This window comes from Prinia subflava, chromosome 8 (genome assembly GCF_021018805.1).
Source record: "Prinia subflava isolate CZ2003 ecotype Zambia chromosome 8, Cam_Psub_1.2, whole genome shotgun sequence".
In the NCBI taxonomy this organism is placed as follows: domain Eukaryota; kingdom Metazoa; phylum Chordata; class Aves; order Passeriformes; family Cisticolidae; genus Prinia; species Prinia subflava.
Genome location: NC_086254.1, coordinates 16,039,607 through 16,055,472, shown reverse-complemented (window position 1 = coordinate 16,055,472; position 15,866 = coordinate 16,039,607). Strand labels below are relative to the sequence as shown.

General features: G+C 55.8%; 1 protein-coding gene and 1 long non-coding RNA gene across 3 annotated transcripts; one reads left to right on the top strand and one right to left on the bottom strand.

Annotated features, from left to right (window-relative positions):
• Positions 1-1,255: 1,255 nt before the first annotated feature.
• On the bottom strand, positions 1,256-8,952 carry LOC134553654 (uncharacterized). Its single transcript, XR_010081130.1, has 3 exons — positions 8,823-8,952; positions 2,553-2,670; positions 1,256-1,568 (listed from the first exon to the last, which is right to left on the bottom strand). It is a non-coding gene; the product is annotated as an uncharacterized LOC134553654 (long non-coding RNA).
• Positions 8,408-15,841, top strand: DUS3L (dihydrouridine synthase 3 like). 2 transcript variants are annotated; one of them, XM_063403432.1, is made up of 14 exons: positions 8,408-8,547; positions 8,814-9,117; positions 9,782-10,213; positions 10,259-10,534; positions 10,904-10,945; positions 11,044-11,196; positions 11,289-11,405; positions 11,702-11,767; positions 11,839-11,949; positions 13,569-13,665; positions 14,104-14,179; positions 14,468-14,656; positions 14,764-14,892; positions 15,144-15,841. In XM_063403432.1, the coding sequence occupies exons 1-14, from the start codon at positions 8,504-8,506 to the stop codon at positions 15,214-15,216; spliced, it is 2,109 nt and encodes a 702-aa protein (XP_063259502.1). In that variant the 5' UTR covers positions 8,408-8,503; the 3' UTR covers positions 15,217-15,841. The 2 variants fall into 2 exon arrangements, with proteins under 2 accessions (XP_063259502.1, XP_063259501.1); XM_063403431.1 differs by having other exon boundaries at positions 9,782-10,534; positions 15,144-15,840.
• Positions 15,842-15,866: the final 25 nt, after the last annotated feature.

The following is a 15,866-nucleotide window of genomic DNA, read 5'->3' as shown; positions in this document are numbered from 1 at the left end:
CCACGCTGTGGGACCAGCCCAGGTCACCCCTGGCTTCCCCAGAGCTCTCACATAAAACCCCAAACCAACCCAGGAAACCCCAAATCACGGGAGAAAATCAAATCCAGGACATTTTGTCAAGGTAGTAAATCAGAGAGTGCGGAACAACTGACCAGGATAACTGGGGCACGTTTTGATTGTGACCTCTGGAAAAAACCTCCCTTGTGTAAATGCAGATTAATGGACATTTCAAAAGACAGTTGCTTTAGCTTAACCCCTCCCCTCCATGTTTTCCTTGGGATGGGACCTAAGGGATGCATCAACAATGTAAAAACTAACAAATACTAACAAAATAAATAAATCGAGACACTCATCCAACCAACAGCCTCCCTGGAACAGATTCAGATCCAATTTCAATTGACATCCCCTAAAAAACAAAGCCTTTCTCGGGAAAAAAATAAACCACGGCCACTTCAGAGAAAAACACTTGAAATTTAAAATTTAAATTAAAAAAACTGCCCAGGATCTCCCAGTTTCTGGGAGGCAGAGGCAGGAAAACAGGTCAGGAGCAGAGCACTGAGCAAATTATCAGTGAGTACCTGATTTCCCCCAAATCCGGGTGATTTTCTGCTTTTTGAGCAGGTTTTTTGGACTCCTGATGTTTGTTGGGGTTTTCCAGCCCACCCTGGAGCCAGCCCCAGCCCTGGCAGGAGGCTGCTGCTCCTTCTCCCTCCTGGAGGTGATGACAAGGTGCTCGGTCTTCCTCGAGCTGCCCAAAGGCTCGTTAGGAAATGGCCCTAATTAAGTTTGATGGATGGGGACTGGGGATTATTCCTAATCTCCCCGCAGCAGCCAGAGCAGAAAGGATATTTCCCACAAGAATTCAACTGCAAACGCTGCAACTGCACAGCACGTGCGTGGCCTGACTCCACAGACACAGAACCTGCTCCCAGGGTTTCAAATCCCGAGGAAAAAGTCACAAAATGAGAAAAGCTGGATTTGGATCCCATGGAAAGCCCCTCCCTGGAGTTAGCCTTGCTATAAGGTGGTTTGCTGGATAAAAATAATTGGGTTTACACATAACGGGCCTCAATCACAAAACTGAGTTCTAAATTTAAAGTCCAGTGAGTGTTGAGGATTTTTCTCCTCAAAAAAAGGAGATGAAGTTTTGCTTTTCTGCATTTCCTTCTCTGATGTGGCAGAGAATATTCCACACAGGAGGACATTTGAACATCCAAGCCTTTCCTTGAGCATTTTAGTCTTTTATTAGTCATTTTTATTTTAGTCATTTTATTTTGCACATGGGCTGCAAAATCATGGAAGAAATCAACACAGAAAAGACATAAACCAGAAAAAACTCCAGGTCTCTCCATTCCCAGTCCGAGTTCAAGCTGAAATCAAACAATTTCCCTGAGTTTTCTGTGCACAGATTTGCCTTGATGACCTGGAGATCACCCAGCAGGAGAAATGTGGGCTTTTGATGTCGCAGCAAAGTACAAGAGAATAGCTGGGATCATTTACAGACGGGCTTGCTCAGACCCCGGGACACAACATGCTCGAGCAACACCTGGGAAAGAAATGTTCCTGACCTGGGAAGGGGGGGAAAAACAAAATTAGGGTGAGCCAGATCAGCTCCTCAAACCGGTTTTGTGCAATCACAATCCCAAACAGTTGCATCAGTGCAATAATACGGGGCAGTGGGGCAGCTCGTGGGGAAAACACAGACACAGCAGAGAACACGGATCTATCCAAGGAAAATGATATTTTTCCTGGAAAGGAGCGGGGCTGTGCCCGGCATTCCCTGCCCTTATTGCGGCCACAATCCCTTCTTCTTTAGCTCTCCCACGCCGGCTCATCCCGCAGCAAATCCCGGCTCGCTGAGCTCCTCCCTGCCCAGGTGAGCTCCGGATCACACCTGAGGCAGCCCCGGGAGGGCGGGCCGGGGCCGGGGCGCGCAGCGCTGCCCTCCGCGGGCTCATACCCCCCTCTCGTGGCAAGCGCTCGCCTCCCTGACCCATCAGGAAAGGCTTTCCCAGGGCTGCATCCCGCTCCGGATTCTCTTTCCTGAGATATTTGATGATCCTGAGGAGATGCAGCAGCGAGAGCAGCTGCGGGGAGAGTTCAGCAAACGCTGCCCGGTGCAGAAACCTCTGGGGCAGGGAAAGGAGAGGGAACAGGGAGATTTTATGGGGAAAACAGGTCAAGCTGTTCGATCACGTTTAGGAGACCAGGATCCCACGTTTGAGCAGGAAAGGGCATCCCGGTCCTTAAATGAAAGTTTTGGGGAAGCTGTCACTTGTTTTTAGAACCCAAAGGCTCCGTGGAGCAGCAGTTTTACAGCCCTGCGTGGATCCATCACGGAATGTCCTGAGTGGGGAAGGATCCACGGGGATCAGAGTCCAGCCCCTGGCTCTGCACAGACCCCAACAATCCCCCCCGTGCCTGGAGTGTTGTCCAAAGGCTCCTGGAGCCCTGGCAGGGCGGTGTTGCCACCCTTGCAGATGGAATCGAGCACAGGCAGCTCTGGCTGCCCTTCCCTGACCCAGTTTAGGGTGTTTTTTGGGGACACGGACCTGTTGGAGCAAGTCCAGAAGAGGATTAGAGGGATGGAGCACCTCTGCCACAAGGAAAGGCTGGGAGAGCTGGGATTGCTCAGCCTGGAGAAGCTCTGGGGTGACCTCATTGTGGCACCTGAAGGGAACAGCAAAAAACATGGAAATAACACTGGACAAAGGGCTGGAGTGACAGGACAATTTGGGATATGGAATATTCCAATATGGAATGTGTCCTCTGCTCTGCTGGGAGCAGGAAAACCCCTATGAGATGAAGACCTGCAGCTCCCAAATCCCCACACACCACAAATCACAGCTCCTTCCCAAGAACCCCCTCAGAGGGGACACAAATCTGGGTCCTCCATCAAATCAGCACCCCCACGACTTTGGGAGGAATTCAGTGGGTTTGAGGCATTTCCTCTCTGTCAAAGGCTGCTGGGCTGAGCTGGGATTCAGCAGGGGGAGGGAGCTCACACTCAGAGATGTAATCTCACGTCAGAATTAAGCCAGCCTAGGGAGCAAGTGCATTAGACCCTGCTGAGAAGGGACCTGGGGACAGAGGGGGAGAAAGGGCTGGGGAGGGACTGAGGGACTTCCCCAGCTCAGGAAGGGGAGTGACAGGATCACTGCAGCCTCCTCACCCCCTTCAGGATACCGAGTCCTGCTCACATCCAGGCCCCGAGGCCAAGCCAAAGCCTCTTTGCTTTCCCTGCACTTCCCACATCCCAGGCACAGCTTGGACAAAGCTGCTCCTTCACCCTGAGAGCCCCAGCAGAGCCAGAGGGGACGGTTTGTCCTGCTTTAACACCTAAAGACCCCTCAGGATCCTTATCAGGGCTGATAAACCTGAGCTGGGTCGCTCCCCCCTCATGCCAAGTGACATCCTCCCATCTCCACAGCCACACGATTTTCCAGGGACAGCACCACCTGTTTCCCTGCCTCTTTTCAAACTGGAACCATGGTCACAGGACAGGGACAGCTGCCTGTTTTGTCACGAGAGGGCTGAGCTGGGCTTGAGGTGACAGCTCCTGGCCGAGCTGATGCTCTGCAGCGCTGCTGAATGCAGGTCACTGCACAGCACAGCGCCCTGAGGCACCGCCAGCAGCCCGCGGTGGCACCGGGCACAAATTAAAGCATCAACCCCTGAGGAAAAGGGGAGGTCACAGCCCCAGGAGTGTCTCCGAGTCAAGGCAGGGAAGGGCAAATCCTCAAGATCCATTTTTAAGGCAAGGGTGAGGCTTCCAGAACAAAGACAGGACAGAAAAGTGGCCCAGCCTCATCCAGGGGAAAACTGGGGATGGTTTTCGTTTTCCAAAGCCTCCTCAGCTGCTCCCAGTTTAGGTGACATTGCATCAGTCCTCTGCACCTCTCAGTCAGGAGGAGGAAGAAAAAAAGCCATCTACTCTTAGTATGCAAAAATCCGGTGTTAGGGAGAGCTCTGGATAAAAATAGCACCGGGGTTTTGGTTTTTTCCAGAGCTAAATTAAAATGTGGGGAGGTTTATTTCTTGTGATTCTGCTCAGGTGAGACCCCACCTGCAGGGCCCAGCACAGGGAGGATGTGGAGAGAGTGGAGAGGAGAGACCAGGATGACCTGAGGGATGGAGCAGCTCTGCTGTGGGGAAAAGCTGGGAAAATTTGGATTGTTCAGCCTAGAAAAATTCCAGGATCACCTAAATGTGAATTTCCAGTGCCTGAAGGAGCCACAAGAAACACGGAGAGAAACTTTGGATAAAGGATGGAGGGACAGGGAATGGCTCCCACTGCCAGAGGGCAGGGATGGGTGGGATATTGGGAAGGAATTCCTGGCTGGGATGGAATTCCAGAGCAGCTGTGGCTGCCCCTGGATCCCTGGAAGTGTCCAAAGCCAGCCTGGAGCCACCTGGGATGGTGGAAGGTGTCCCTGCCCACAGCACCAAAAGGCTCCATCCACCTGTAAGACACCCCAGAAAACACCTGGAGTGAACAGGAATGCAGGGCAGGGATCAAACTTATTCATCCATAACAGCAAAAGAACCCAAAATAGCAGTTCTGGAAGGTTCCAAAGCTACTTGAGAAGCCAGGCCAGATTTGACAAATAGCTCCAGCTAAAATGGAGAAAATAATTAGAAAAACATTGAAACGTGTCATTTTTAGTTGTTGTTCTTTTTTTTTTTTTTTTAAACTGAAACGTTTTACTTCGGAAATGATGAAACATTTTAGTCCCAGCAGGATCTTGGAGCCTTTGTCCCAGCGAAACAGGAATGTTTATTCGGTTTGTCAGTGACTGACTGAGTTAAATGTCAGGAGGAAACTTCAGCGCTGCTTTCTGGCGTAAAAAATAAAAATTAAAAATGCACACCAGATTTTATCTGGTGGCACACAGGGCGTTAAAAGAGGCCAGATAAAGGGTTGAAGGCAAGCACCTTTCCTGTGCAGATCCTCAACTCCCCTAAATCCCAGCAGGCTGAGCCATGAGGGATTAGGGAACCTGCACGGAAAGGGCACGGGGTGACCTCAGGTGACAGCAGAGGCCAGCAGAGAATGTTCCTTTTGAGAGCCTCCCATGGAACTGCCCCAAAACAGCCCTGGGAACTGCAGGGCTGAGGGTGATGAAGGCTGAGAGGGACAAAGGCTGGTGAGAGATGCCCCCCAGAGCCATCAGAATGGAGAATTGGGACCTTCCCCTGCTCCCATGGCCAGGGCACTGGGAAAAGCCACATCCTGCCTCTTCCATCAGCACGGCAGCCTCTGCCAAGGAATCCGCCTCTCCCAGGACTGGGGCCTTGGGTTGCCTCTAATTTTAGGGCCTGATGAAAAGGCCTGGGGTCTCCTCCAAGCTCTCCTAACAAAGGGCTGAGTGCCACAGCCAAGAGCCCCCGGGATCCCGGAGCACTCCCACGCGAGCCCAGATGTCCCGAGCCTGTCCCTGCCCACGCACCACGCCGCCAACCCGAGGCCTCGTCACCACGGATAATTAATTAGCCCAGCTCCCCCCATGGATAATTATCCCAGCTCCCCCTATGGATAATTATCCCAGCTCCAGGAACGAGCGCTCCCAGTGATCCGATACCCACAGCAGGCCCCGAGCTCCAGCCCGCTGAGAGCTCATCCCAAATCCACCGGCCTTGCCCAGATAATGACCTTTAGCTCCTCCAAACGCTAAAATCAGCTCTAAAACCAGCCAGGAAGGGACCTGCAGCAGCAGGAGTTTTCCAAACTCCGTGACACAGAGCCTGGAGTGGCGTTTCCAAGCTTTGGAGGCGCACACCCCAATTCCCAAAGGTCCCAGCACAGGTTTTCTCGGAGCAGGCAGGGCTCGGTGTGAGGCACAGAGACCCCGGCGTGTCCAGATGGAGGGGCTGGAGCTGGTGATTACAGCAGGGAGGGAATTGGGAGCTGGGATGTGAAACCAGAGAGGGGAAACGTTTAAAGCTTTAATCTTGGAAACAGCTTCCTGATAGGAGATTTATGAGCAACGGGAATAGTCTCCTTTTGCAGAAGGCTGGAAGCTGTGCTGCTGCAAGGAGACCGGATAAAAGGGGGGACAAACATGAGGAATGGGTTTGGTTTGAGCAGAAGACAGGACCCGGAGGTTCCCCCCCAGCTCCAGCCCCCTCCCCACACACCCAGCTGGGAACATTGGCCCCCCCCTGGCACCAGCAGAGGTTGTCACAGCACTCAGCACAGCTCCAGAGCAGTGTGGGCAGCCCCAGCCTCTCTCTCCCCACGGCTGCTGCTCCTGGGGCTGCTACAGAGCCTCATTTTTTGATTTTCTGGCCAATTCCTGCCGTGGTAGCCAGACCCCGGGGCTCGGCACATCCGACTTTTGTGTGGGAGCCTGTGGAAGGGGCAGGTTCATTAAGACGTGTTTAACTTGGACCTTGAAGGAGCTGAACTTTTCCTGACTTAGCTCTCCCTGTATCTATATCCCACTTTCCTGTAATCAACCTTTCCCTTTTTCCTGCCTTGGCCTTTCCCAGCGAGTTCGTGGGTATTGGTTTTCTCTGGAGCTGCTGGAGGATGTGGGACTGACAGCTCCGGCCTTCCAAACTCTGCGTTCATCCTACATTTATCCAGATCCTCGTTCCCCTGGCTCCTCTTCCAACCTCAGCATGACCTGAAGGGGTGAAAAGATGAAGAAGACAAGAGCCAGCACCTCTCCAAACCTAACAGAGAGTCATGGAATGGTTTGGTTGGAAGAGACCTCAAAGCTCACCCATTCCCACCCCGGAATGGCCAAGGACATCCAGCACTAGGCCAGGATGCTCCAAGCCCTGTCCAGCCTGGGAAAGGCTTTGTTGGGAAGCTCATCCAAGGCTCAGCCTCGTAAAGCTGCCGAGCCAGAGCCCCAAGCAGGGATCAGATGCTGAAGTCTGACCTCAGCCGGGTGCAGCCAGCCCAAAGCGCTCTGACTTCGGAATTATTACCCCACAAAAACAGCACTGAAGTCACTTCATTAATCCCCAGAGCCTCGTTTCCTTCCTTTCTTCCTTCCTTCCCCCGGCCAAGCTGAAGCTTAAAATAGTATTTTGCATTCCTGGTATTTCTCTCCAGAACTAATTAACGCCCAATCAGCCCAAAGCTCTTCCCACAGCAGCCTGGCCCTGGTGCAATCTGCCCACCCTTGGCAGCAGCAGCAGCACCCACCCGGCTCCCAGCTCTTCCCAAAAGCCATTTCTGATGGAGAGTCTGAAAAGAACAGAGCTGAAACAGGAAAAAAAAAAAGAATTCAAGCCCCACGTGCACTTTTACCTCCACCCCACGTGCACACACAACTCTGCAGTGCCCATAAACAATCTCAACACCATAAACAATCCCCCAACACCACGAGCAGTCCAGCAGCTCCTAAATTAGGACAAAACCCATGAGTGAAGCTGTCTCCTCGCTGGTACCCCCACGGAGCAGGGCTGAACCCTGCCCAGCCTCATGGACAGTTTTAACCCAGCTAAAAAACTTGGATTCAGAGCAGGGCGTGGGACAGGAGAGATGGACCCCAGGCCTCCTTCACTTGGATTTCACAGCCTTTTCTCGCCCTCCCAGCACCCCAGGCCAAGCGTGAGTCAAAAGGGGCTGTGGAGATGACGGAGCTGGAAAGGAAACGTCATCCAGGAGGGCTCCAAATCCGTCACCCGTGAGACATCGGCCCCTCAGCAGAGCATCTCTCCTGCTCACACTCGTCAGGACCACGGAGGGGCTGTGAGCAGGAGAGGGTGTGAAGAGTGGCACAAACACAGGAGAGACGTGGCAGCTACAGCAGAGGGAGGAAAGGTCAAACGCTCCACGCCTGACGTGTTTATTTGGTTTTCAGCCCAAACTTCCACCCACGGACCAAAGGCAAGGGCAGCTCAGGAGCAAGAGCTGCTCCATCTCTTCAGCACCGTGCAGCCAGTCCTTGCATTTACTGCTTAAAAATTACCCTAAAATTACAAAAAGTTGTACCAAGTATCCCACATCTCTGTAGAGCTCCATCCTCTCCCCTGAGAGCTGTGAGGAGGCGGGAGAGCCAGACACCCCCAAACCAGGGAATTGTTGAAAGACAAAGTGGCACTTTGTGTGTCTGGCTGACACGATGCTGTTCAGTCGTTAAGTTGAACCCGGTGATCTCAGGGGTCCTCTCCTGTCCTTCCAGCCATGCCCACCCTCAGGGGCCAGGCCTGCGGCAGCATCTGTGACCCCCTCACACCCAGGTGTCCCCAAAGAGAAGCCGTGAGGAGCTGCCACAAGGGACGACACCTCTCCCCGGTACAAGGGCTGCACAACGGCCTTCCTTCCCTGCTTGGGCAACCCTGACACCCATGAGGGGCTGTGGGCAGCCCCCGAACCTGCCCCGGAGAGCGTAGGACCCCCTCACAGACCGCACACTACACTCGGCCGCGGCTCCCGCCGCTGTGAGGGGATCGTGCTGCGGCCGGGCCTTTTTATAGCGCCCGCCGCGCGCGCCCGGTCACGTGGTCCTGCCCCGCCGCTGACGTCATCGCCGCGCGCGGCAGCATGGCAGCGGCGGCGGCGCCCGGCGTGGCGCCGGTTCGAGCCCGGTGAGTGCGGGATCGGGGCCTCGGCACCGCCCGGCCCCTCCTGAACCCCCCCGGGACGTGTCTGACCCCTCTGTAACCCCCCAGTACCTGCCCGGTCCCTCCATAAACCTCCCGGTACATTCCCCATCTCTCCATGTCCCCTTCCCAGTACATTTCCAGCTCCTCCGTAATCCCCCAGTACTTGCCTGGTCCCTCTGTAATCCTCTCAGTGCTTTCCCGACCTCTCCTGAACCCCCTTTTCCCACGGACACCCCCTTTCCCCGCAGGTTCCTCACCTCCAAGGAGCGGTTCCACGCCTACCTGCGGGCAGGGGGCAAAGACGAGGAGGAGGAGGAAGAGGAGAAGGAGGAGAGGAAGGAAGAGGAGCAGCTCAGCAGCGCCCAGAGCGAACCCCCAGCCAAGAGGGTGAAGGCAGAGGAGCTCGGCCAGGATGGGGAGAGCCAAGGGGAGGCTGGAGAGGAGGAGAAGGAGCGGCCGGAGAAGAAGAGAGCCCGGGGGCAGAACAAGAGCCGGCCGTGCATGAAACCCGGCTGCTATGAGCAGAGCAGGCTGTGCCCCTCGGTGACACAGGTGGGACACGGGGCCCTGCTCTGCCCGGGTTGGGTGAGATTTTGGGCAGGAATTCCTGGCTGGGAGGGTGGGGAGGGGCTGGGATGGAATTCCCAGAGCAGCTGTGGCTGCCCCTGGATCCCTGGCAGTGCCCAAGGCCAGGCTGGACAGCACTTGGAGCACTCTGGGACAGTGGAAGGTGTCCCTGCAGCTGGGACTGGATGGAATTTATGGTCCTTTCCACCCTAAACCAGTCTGGAATTCCATAAAAACCAGCTGGGAGAGGGTGATCTGTGATTCTGTGCCCATCCCCTCCAGTGTGCCCATCCCTGGGCGCATTCCCACCCTCACCTGGGGGATCTCAGGTGCTGGGAGCAGCTCCAGGCCGTGCTGCTCCATCCCCACCTTCCCCTGCTTGGTGTTGTCACTCACAGAATCACCAGATTGGAAAAGACCTCCAAGATCATCGAGTCCAACCCAGCCCTAACTGGGCACCTCAACTAAACCACGAGTGCCACATCCAGTCTTTTTTTACACACACCCAGGGGTGGTGACTCCACCGCCTCCCCGGGCAGACCATTTCACCACTTTATCACTCTCCCTGTGAAAAACTTCTTCCTAATGGGAACAGGCATAATTTTCCCTTGGTGCAGCTTGAGACCGTGTCCTGTCCTTCTGTCCCCAGGGCTGTGCCGGGCCGTGCCGCTTCGGGCCGCGCTGCCGCTTCCTCCACGACGTGTCCCAGTACCTGGCGGCCAAACCGGCCGACCTGGGCGGGCGCTGCGTCCTCTTCGACACCTTTGGGCGCTGTCCCTACGGGGTCACCTGCCGCTTCGGCCGCGCGCACCTCGGGGACGGCCACAGCAACGTGGTGAACGCCGCCCTGGCGCGGCAGTGGGAGGGGAAGGTGCTGGTGAGGAACGGCCTCTCCAAGGAGCTCCAGCAGCAGCTGCGCAAGAGGAAGTTCAGCTTCGGGAAGGCCGAGGAGTTTCTCCGTGGGCTGCGCGGTGGGAAGGGAGGAAAAGCCTCGGGGGGCTCCACGGAGGTGTCCGACTGTGCTGCACCCCTGGGAGACAGCCCTGTGCTGCAGGAGCAGGGAGAAGATCCCAAACCTGAGGTCCTGGAGAGCTCCCGAGGGGCTAAGGGTGCTCCCAAATCAGAGGCCCTGGAGAATTCCCAAGGGACTGAGGGTGCTCCCAAACCTGAGGCCCTGGAGAATTCCCAAGGGACTGAGGGTGCTCCCAAATCAGAGGCCCTGGAGAATTCCCAAGGGGCTCCCGAACCTGAGGCCCTGCAGAGCTCCCAAGGGACTGAGGGTGCTCCCAAACCCGAGGCCCTGCAGAGCTCCCGAGGGGCTGAGGGTGCTCCCTCCATCCCAACCCTGGGCCCGCTGACGGATGAAGATGTCACGAAGCTGCGGCCGTGTGAGAAGAAGAAGGTGAGAGTCCCCTGTGTCCTGATCCCGTGGTGGAGATTGTGCATGGAAAGATGGAAGAGAAACCCCGTGGAGAGCCTTCAGCTGGGGGAGGCAGAGCATTTCTTATCTATGGAAGGAATTCCTCCCTGTGAGGGTGGGCAGGGGCTGGGATGGAATTCCCAGAAAAGCAGTGGCTGCCTAATGCCTAGAAGTGTCCAAGGCCAGTCTGGACAGGGCTTGAAGCCCCCTGGGATACTGGAAGGTGCCCCTGCCTGTGGCCAGGGCATGGAATTGGATGATCCTTAGGGTCCTTTCCAAGCCAAATCATTCTGTGATTCCATAAAAACCATTGCAGCTCTGCTAACCCGCTCCTCCATCCCTGTCTTCCAGCTGGAAATCCAAGGCAAGCTCTACCTGGCTCCGCTGACCACGGTGGGTTGGTAATTCCATCCTTGTGCCGAAGTTCGCTGTGGGCACGGTTGGAACAGAGCAGATCTCCTGACAATCCCTGTCCCTGCTGTTCCTGGCAGTGTGGGAACCTCCCTTTCCGAAGGATCTGCAAACGTTTCGGGGCAGATGTCACCTGTGGGGAGATGGCTGTGTGCACCAACCTGCTCCAGGGCCAGTCCTCCGAGTGGGCTCTGCTCAAACGCCACCACACCGAGGACATCTTCGGGGTGCAGGTGGGTGCTACCACCCCACAGCCCAGCAGTAACTCACTTCCCGGGGGAAAAGCTGCCTCTGGAACTCAGGGGAGCTGTTTTCCCTTTGGCAGCTTGAGGGAGCCTTTCCAGACACCATGACCAAGTGTGCAGAGCTGCTGAACAGGACGATCGACGTGGATTTTGTTGACATCAACGTCGGGTGCCCCATCGACCTGGTCTACAAGAAGGTGAGAAGTTCTGTGGTGCATTTTCCTTCCATGAATCCTTCTCTTCTCCCTCATCCCCTGCTTCCCAGTCTGATCCAGAGCTCCCAGTTCATTTGTGGGCAGTAGATCTCAATAAGAAGGGGAATCAGCTGCTCAAGGAGCAGGGAGTGGCCGTCTCTGCCTGGCAGGATTTGGGAGGGAAAATCACTCTGGAGTTTTTTTGGTTGAAGGATCCACATTTCTCCATACTTTGAGATGCTCCAAGGACTCTCCACTGTGTGAGGAAAGCCCTGAGTGTGCCGTGCTCTGTCCCTCAGGGAGGAGGCTGTGCTCTGATGACTCGCTCCAACAAGTTCGAGCAGATCGTCCGCGGCATGAACTCGGTGAGTGGGACCACCTGGAGCTGAGCTGCTGCAGCCCAGCCCGGCCTGGCCTCACCCTGCCACCTGTGCAGGTGCTGGATGTCCCCCTGACGGTGAAGATCCGCACTGGGGTGCAGGAGAAGGTGAACGTGGCTCACAAAATCATCCCCAGGATCCGGGAGTGGGGAGCGTCCATGGTGACGGTACGGGGACAGATGTGTGGGGTTGGTGGCTGGGGAATGGCTGGAGATCAGCTGGGGATGACCTTTCCCTGCCTTTTAGTGTCCTCTGCTAATAAAAGAGGGAAAATTCAGGTGCAGAGGGTGTTTTCCTTGGGTCCATGATCATGGAATCCCAGAATGGTTTGGGAAGGGACCTTAAAGCTGATCCCATCCCACCCCCTGCCATGGGCAGGGGACACTTTCCACTGTCCCAGGGTGCTCCAGGCCCTGTCCAACCTGTCCTTGGACACTTCCAGGGATGGGGGAGCCACAGACGGTTCCTGCAATGCTCTGCATCAGGAGTTTCCCCCAGTCAGGAGCAGGGAGTGTGGGATCAGCTCCTTGTGTGGGGATTAATTCCACATTTCCTGGAGGGAGAGCCGCTTCTTGCTGTGGCTCACAAATAACCCAAACACCACCCCAAAAGCCTGCAGCCCTTCCTCAGCCCACTGTCAGCACCCAGAGGTAGATCCAGAGGTAAATCCTAAGGGATCCCTCACCCAGCTCTGCCCTCACCCAGCTGTCAGCAGCCGGAGATCCCAGGGCCGATCCCGGGGCCGATCCCGGGGCTGATCCTGGGGCTCCCTTCCCCACCCCACTGTCAGTGCCCCCTGACTGGGGTATCCTTGATCTCCAGGGTGTCCCTGATCTCTGAGGTGTCCCTGATCTCTGGGGTGTCCCTGATCTCTCTGGGGTGTCCCTGCTCTCCGGGGTGTCCCTGCTCTCCGGGGTGTCCCTGATCTCTCTGGGGAGTCCCTGATCTCTCTGGGGTGTCCCTGCTCTCTGGGGTGTCCCTGATCTCTGGGGTGTCCCTGATCTCCGGGGTGTCCCTGCTCTCTCTGGGGAGTCCCTGATCTCTCTGGGGAGTCCCTGATCTCTCTGGGGAGTCCCTGATCTCTCTGGGGTGTCCCTAATCTCCGGGATGTCCCTGCTCTCCGGGGTGTCCCTAATCTCCAGAGTGTCCCTGATCTCCGGGGTGTCCCTGATCTCTGAGGAGTCCCTGATCTCTGAGGAGTCCCTGCTCTCCGGGGTGTCCCTGCTCTCCAGGGTGTCCCTGCTCTCCGGGGTGTCCCTGCTCTCCGGGGTGTCCCTGCTCTCCAGGGTGTCCCTGCTCTCCAGGGTGTCCCTGCTCTCCGGGGTGTCCCTGCTCTCCGGGGTGTCCCTGCTCTCCGGGGTGTCCCTGCTCTCTCTGGGGTGTCCCTGATCTCTCTGGGGTGTCCCTAATCTCCGGGGTGTCCCTAATCTCCGGGGTGTCCCTGATCTCCGGGGTGTCCCTGCTCTCCGGGGTGTCCCTGCTCTCCGGGCTGTCCCTGATCTCCGGGGTGTCCCTGCTCTCTCTGGGATGTCCCTGATCTCCGGGGTGTCCCTGCTCTCTCTGGGGTGTCCCTGATCTCCGGGGTGTCCCTGATCTCCGGGGTGTCCCTGCTCTCCGGGGTGTCCCTGATCTCCGGGGTGTCCCTGCTCTCCGGGGTGTCCCTGATCTCCAAGGTGTCCCTGCTCTCTCTGGGGTGTCCCTGCTCTCCGGGGTGTCCCTGCTCTCCGGGGTGTCCCTGATCTCTGGGGTGTCCCTGATCTCCGGGGTGTCCCTGCTCTCCCCACAGCTGCACGGGCGCTCCCGGGAGCAGAGGTACACCCGGAGTGCAGACTGGGATTACATCGCCGAGTGCGCCCGCGTCGCCAGCCCCATGCCTCTCTTCGGTACGTGGGCCTGCCCTGCTCGCTCGTTTTGTTCCAAATCCCTTCAAAAACGGGGAAAGGAAACCGTGTTCCCAAGGGTGCTTAGCATGGGGAGTGGGCTGGAGCATCCCTGGTGGTGCTGATGTGGTGCCAGAGGGAAGGGACACGAATCTCTTGGGTTTTAAAGGTGTTTTCTTGCCCCTGTGGCACAAAATTTCCCTAAACCTTCAGGGAAATGAGCTGAGAGCGAAGGAGAAGAGAGGAGAGGTCTCCTTTTTTCCTTGTAAGGGAACATCCATCAGAAAACATCCCTGGGAATCCAAACCAGGAGCCTCTTTGGACCATCTGGCTCTTGGACATTGTGTCCATTTTGAATTTTATCCCATGCCTGGATTAGCTCACTTTGACTTGTCCTCACGGATCACTTTGACCTCTGGCTTCTCCCTCCTTTCCGGGCAGGAAACGGGGATATTTTGTCCTACGAAGATGCAAATCGAGCCATGCAGATGGGAGTTTCTGGAATCATGATTGCAAGGCAAGTGCCTGTGTTTGCCTTCACTTCTGAGCTCTGGTGGTTCAAGAGGGGAAAAAAAAAAAAAAAAGGATTTAAAAAATCCCTAAACAAACCCAAAACATGGAATTTCCTCTCAGTGAAACCACTCTGAAGATTGGTAAAATCAATTTGTATCAGCTGGAACTTCTTGTTGGAATGGAAAAGGAGATTTAAAGCAGAATTGGCTGGGAAATAAATGCTGGGAAGTGTCTCAGTTCTTCAGGAGCATCAGTGATGGGAATAACAATCCCTTTTATTTTCTGGCTGCAGAGGGGCGCTCATCAAACCCTGGCTTTTCACGGAAATCAAGGAGCAGAGACACTGGGATATCTCCTCCAGCGAGAGATTTGACATCCTCAAGGACTTCACCAACTACGGCCTCGAGCACTGGGGGTCAGACACTCAGGGAGTGGAGAAAACCAGGAAATTCCTGCTGGAATGGCTCTCCTTCCTGTGCAGGTAATGCTGCCCAGCCAGGAGGATCATTAAACAATAATTAATGAATCCCTAGCGCTCGCTGCTGTTGCATTTTTATTCTTAGTATTTTTAATTTTATTTTATTCCAGGTACATTCCAGTTGGATTATTGGAACATCTACCTCAGAAAATCAACGAGAGGCCACCTTATTACCTGGGGAGGGACTACCTGGAGACCCTCATGGCCAGCCAAAACGTGGATGATTGGATCAAAATAAGGTAATGAAGCATCAAAATTCATTAAAAATGCTAAAAAGGGCCATGGCAGAGTCACAGGGCCATGTGACAGCTGGGGCTGAACACCGACCCCTCCTTGGGTTTGGTTTTGTTGTTCTTTCTTCCCTGGAAGTGTCCAAGGCCAGGCTGGATGGGGTTGGAGCACCCTGGGGTAGTGGGAGGTGTCCTTGCCCGTGGCACTGGGTGATCTTTAAGGTCTCTGGATTAATTTTAGAATTGATTCTCTCTCACAGTGAGCTGCTCCTGGGCCCCGTCCCGCCCAGCTTCACCTTCCTGCCCAAGCACAAGGCAAATTCCTACAGATAGAGCTGGCCAGGCCCCGGCCCACGGCGTTGGGACAGAGCAGCAGGGCCAGCTGGAATAAAGCTGATGTTTTTAGAGGCTGGTGAGGTTTTTTTGCCACATCCATCCTGGCAGACAAACGCCTGTTGGTGAGGGGATCTCTGCCTCACAGCCGGAGCTGTCCCACGTCGCTGAGGAAGAGCCCTCAGTTCCCACCGGGGTGTCCTTGGGAGTGACAAATCCCCGAGGAGCACCAACGTCCCCTCTGCAGTCCCCAACAACCAAAGTGACACAGAGTTGATGTTCAAGCTCCAAACAGGAGCTTCTCAAAGGATTCTGAAGCCCCTGGGGACAGCCTGGAGGGTCTCAGCAGCGTCCCCACGCCTGGGGGACTCCAGTGGCACCAGCAGAGTGGGGAGAGCAGCAGTCCCAACACTGCTGACATCCATCGTGGCCACCAGGCAACGACAGCTCCCCCAGCCACTCTGCCGCCGCAAAACCGAGGTGTCCGGGACGGGGCAGGGCTGGGCCACCGCGGGGATCCCCTGGACCACCCCGAGCTCGCCCCACCGCAAGCCCCTGGACGAGCCGCGGCCTCGGTAGCTGTCATGGCGGCCTCCTATGCCTCGGTAGCTGTCATGGCAGCCCCCATGCCTCGGTAGCTGTCATGGCGG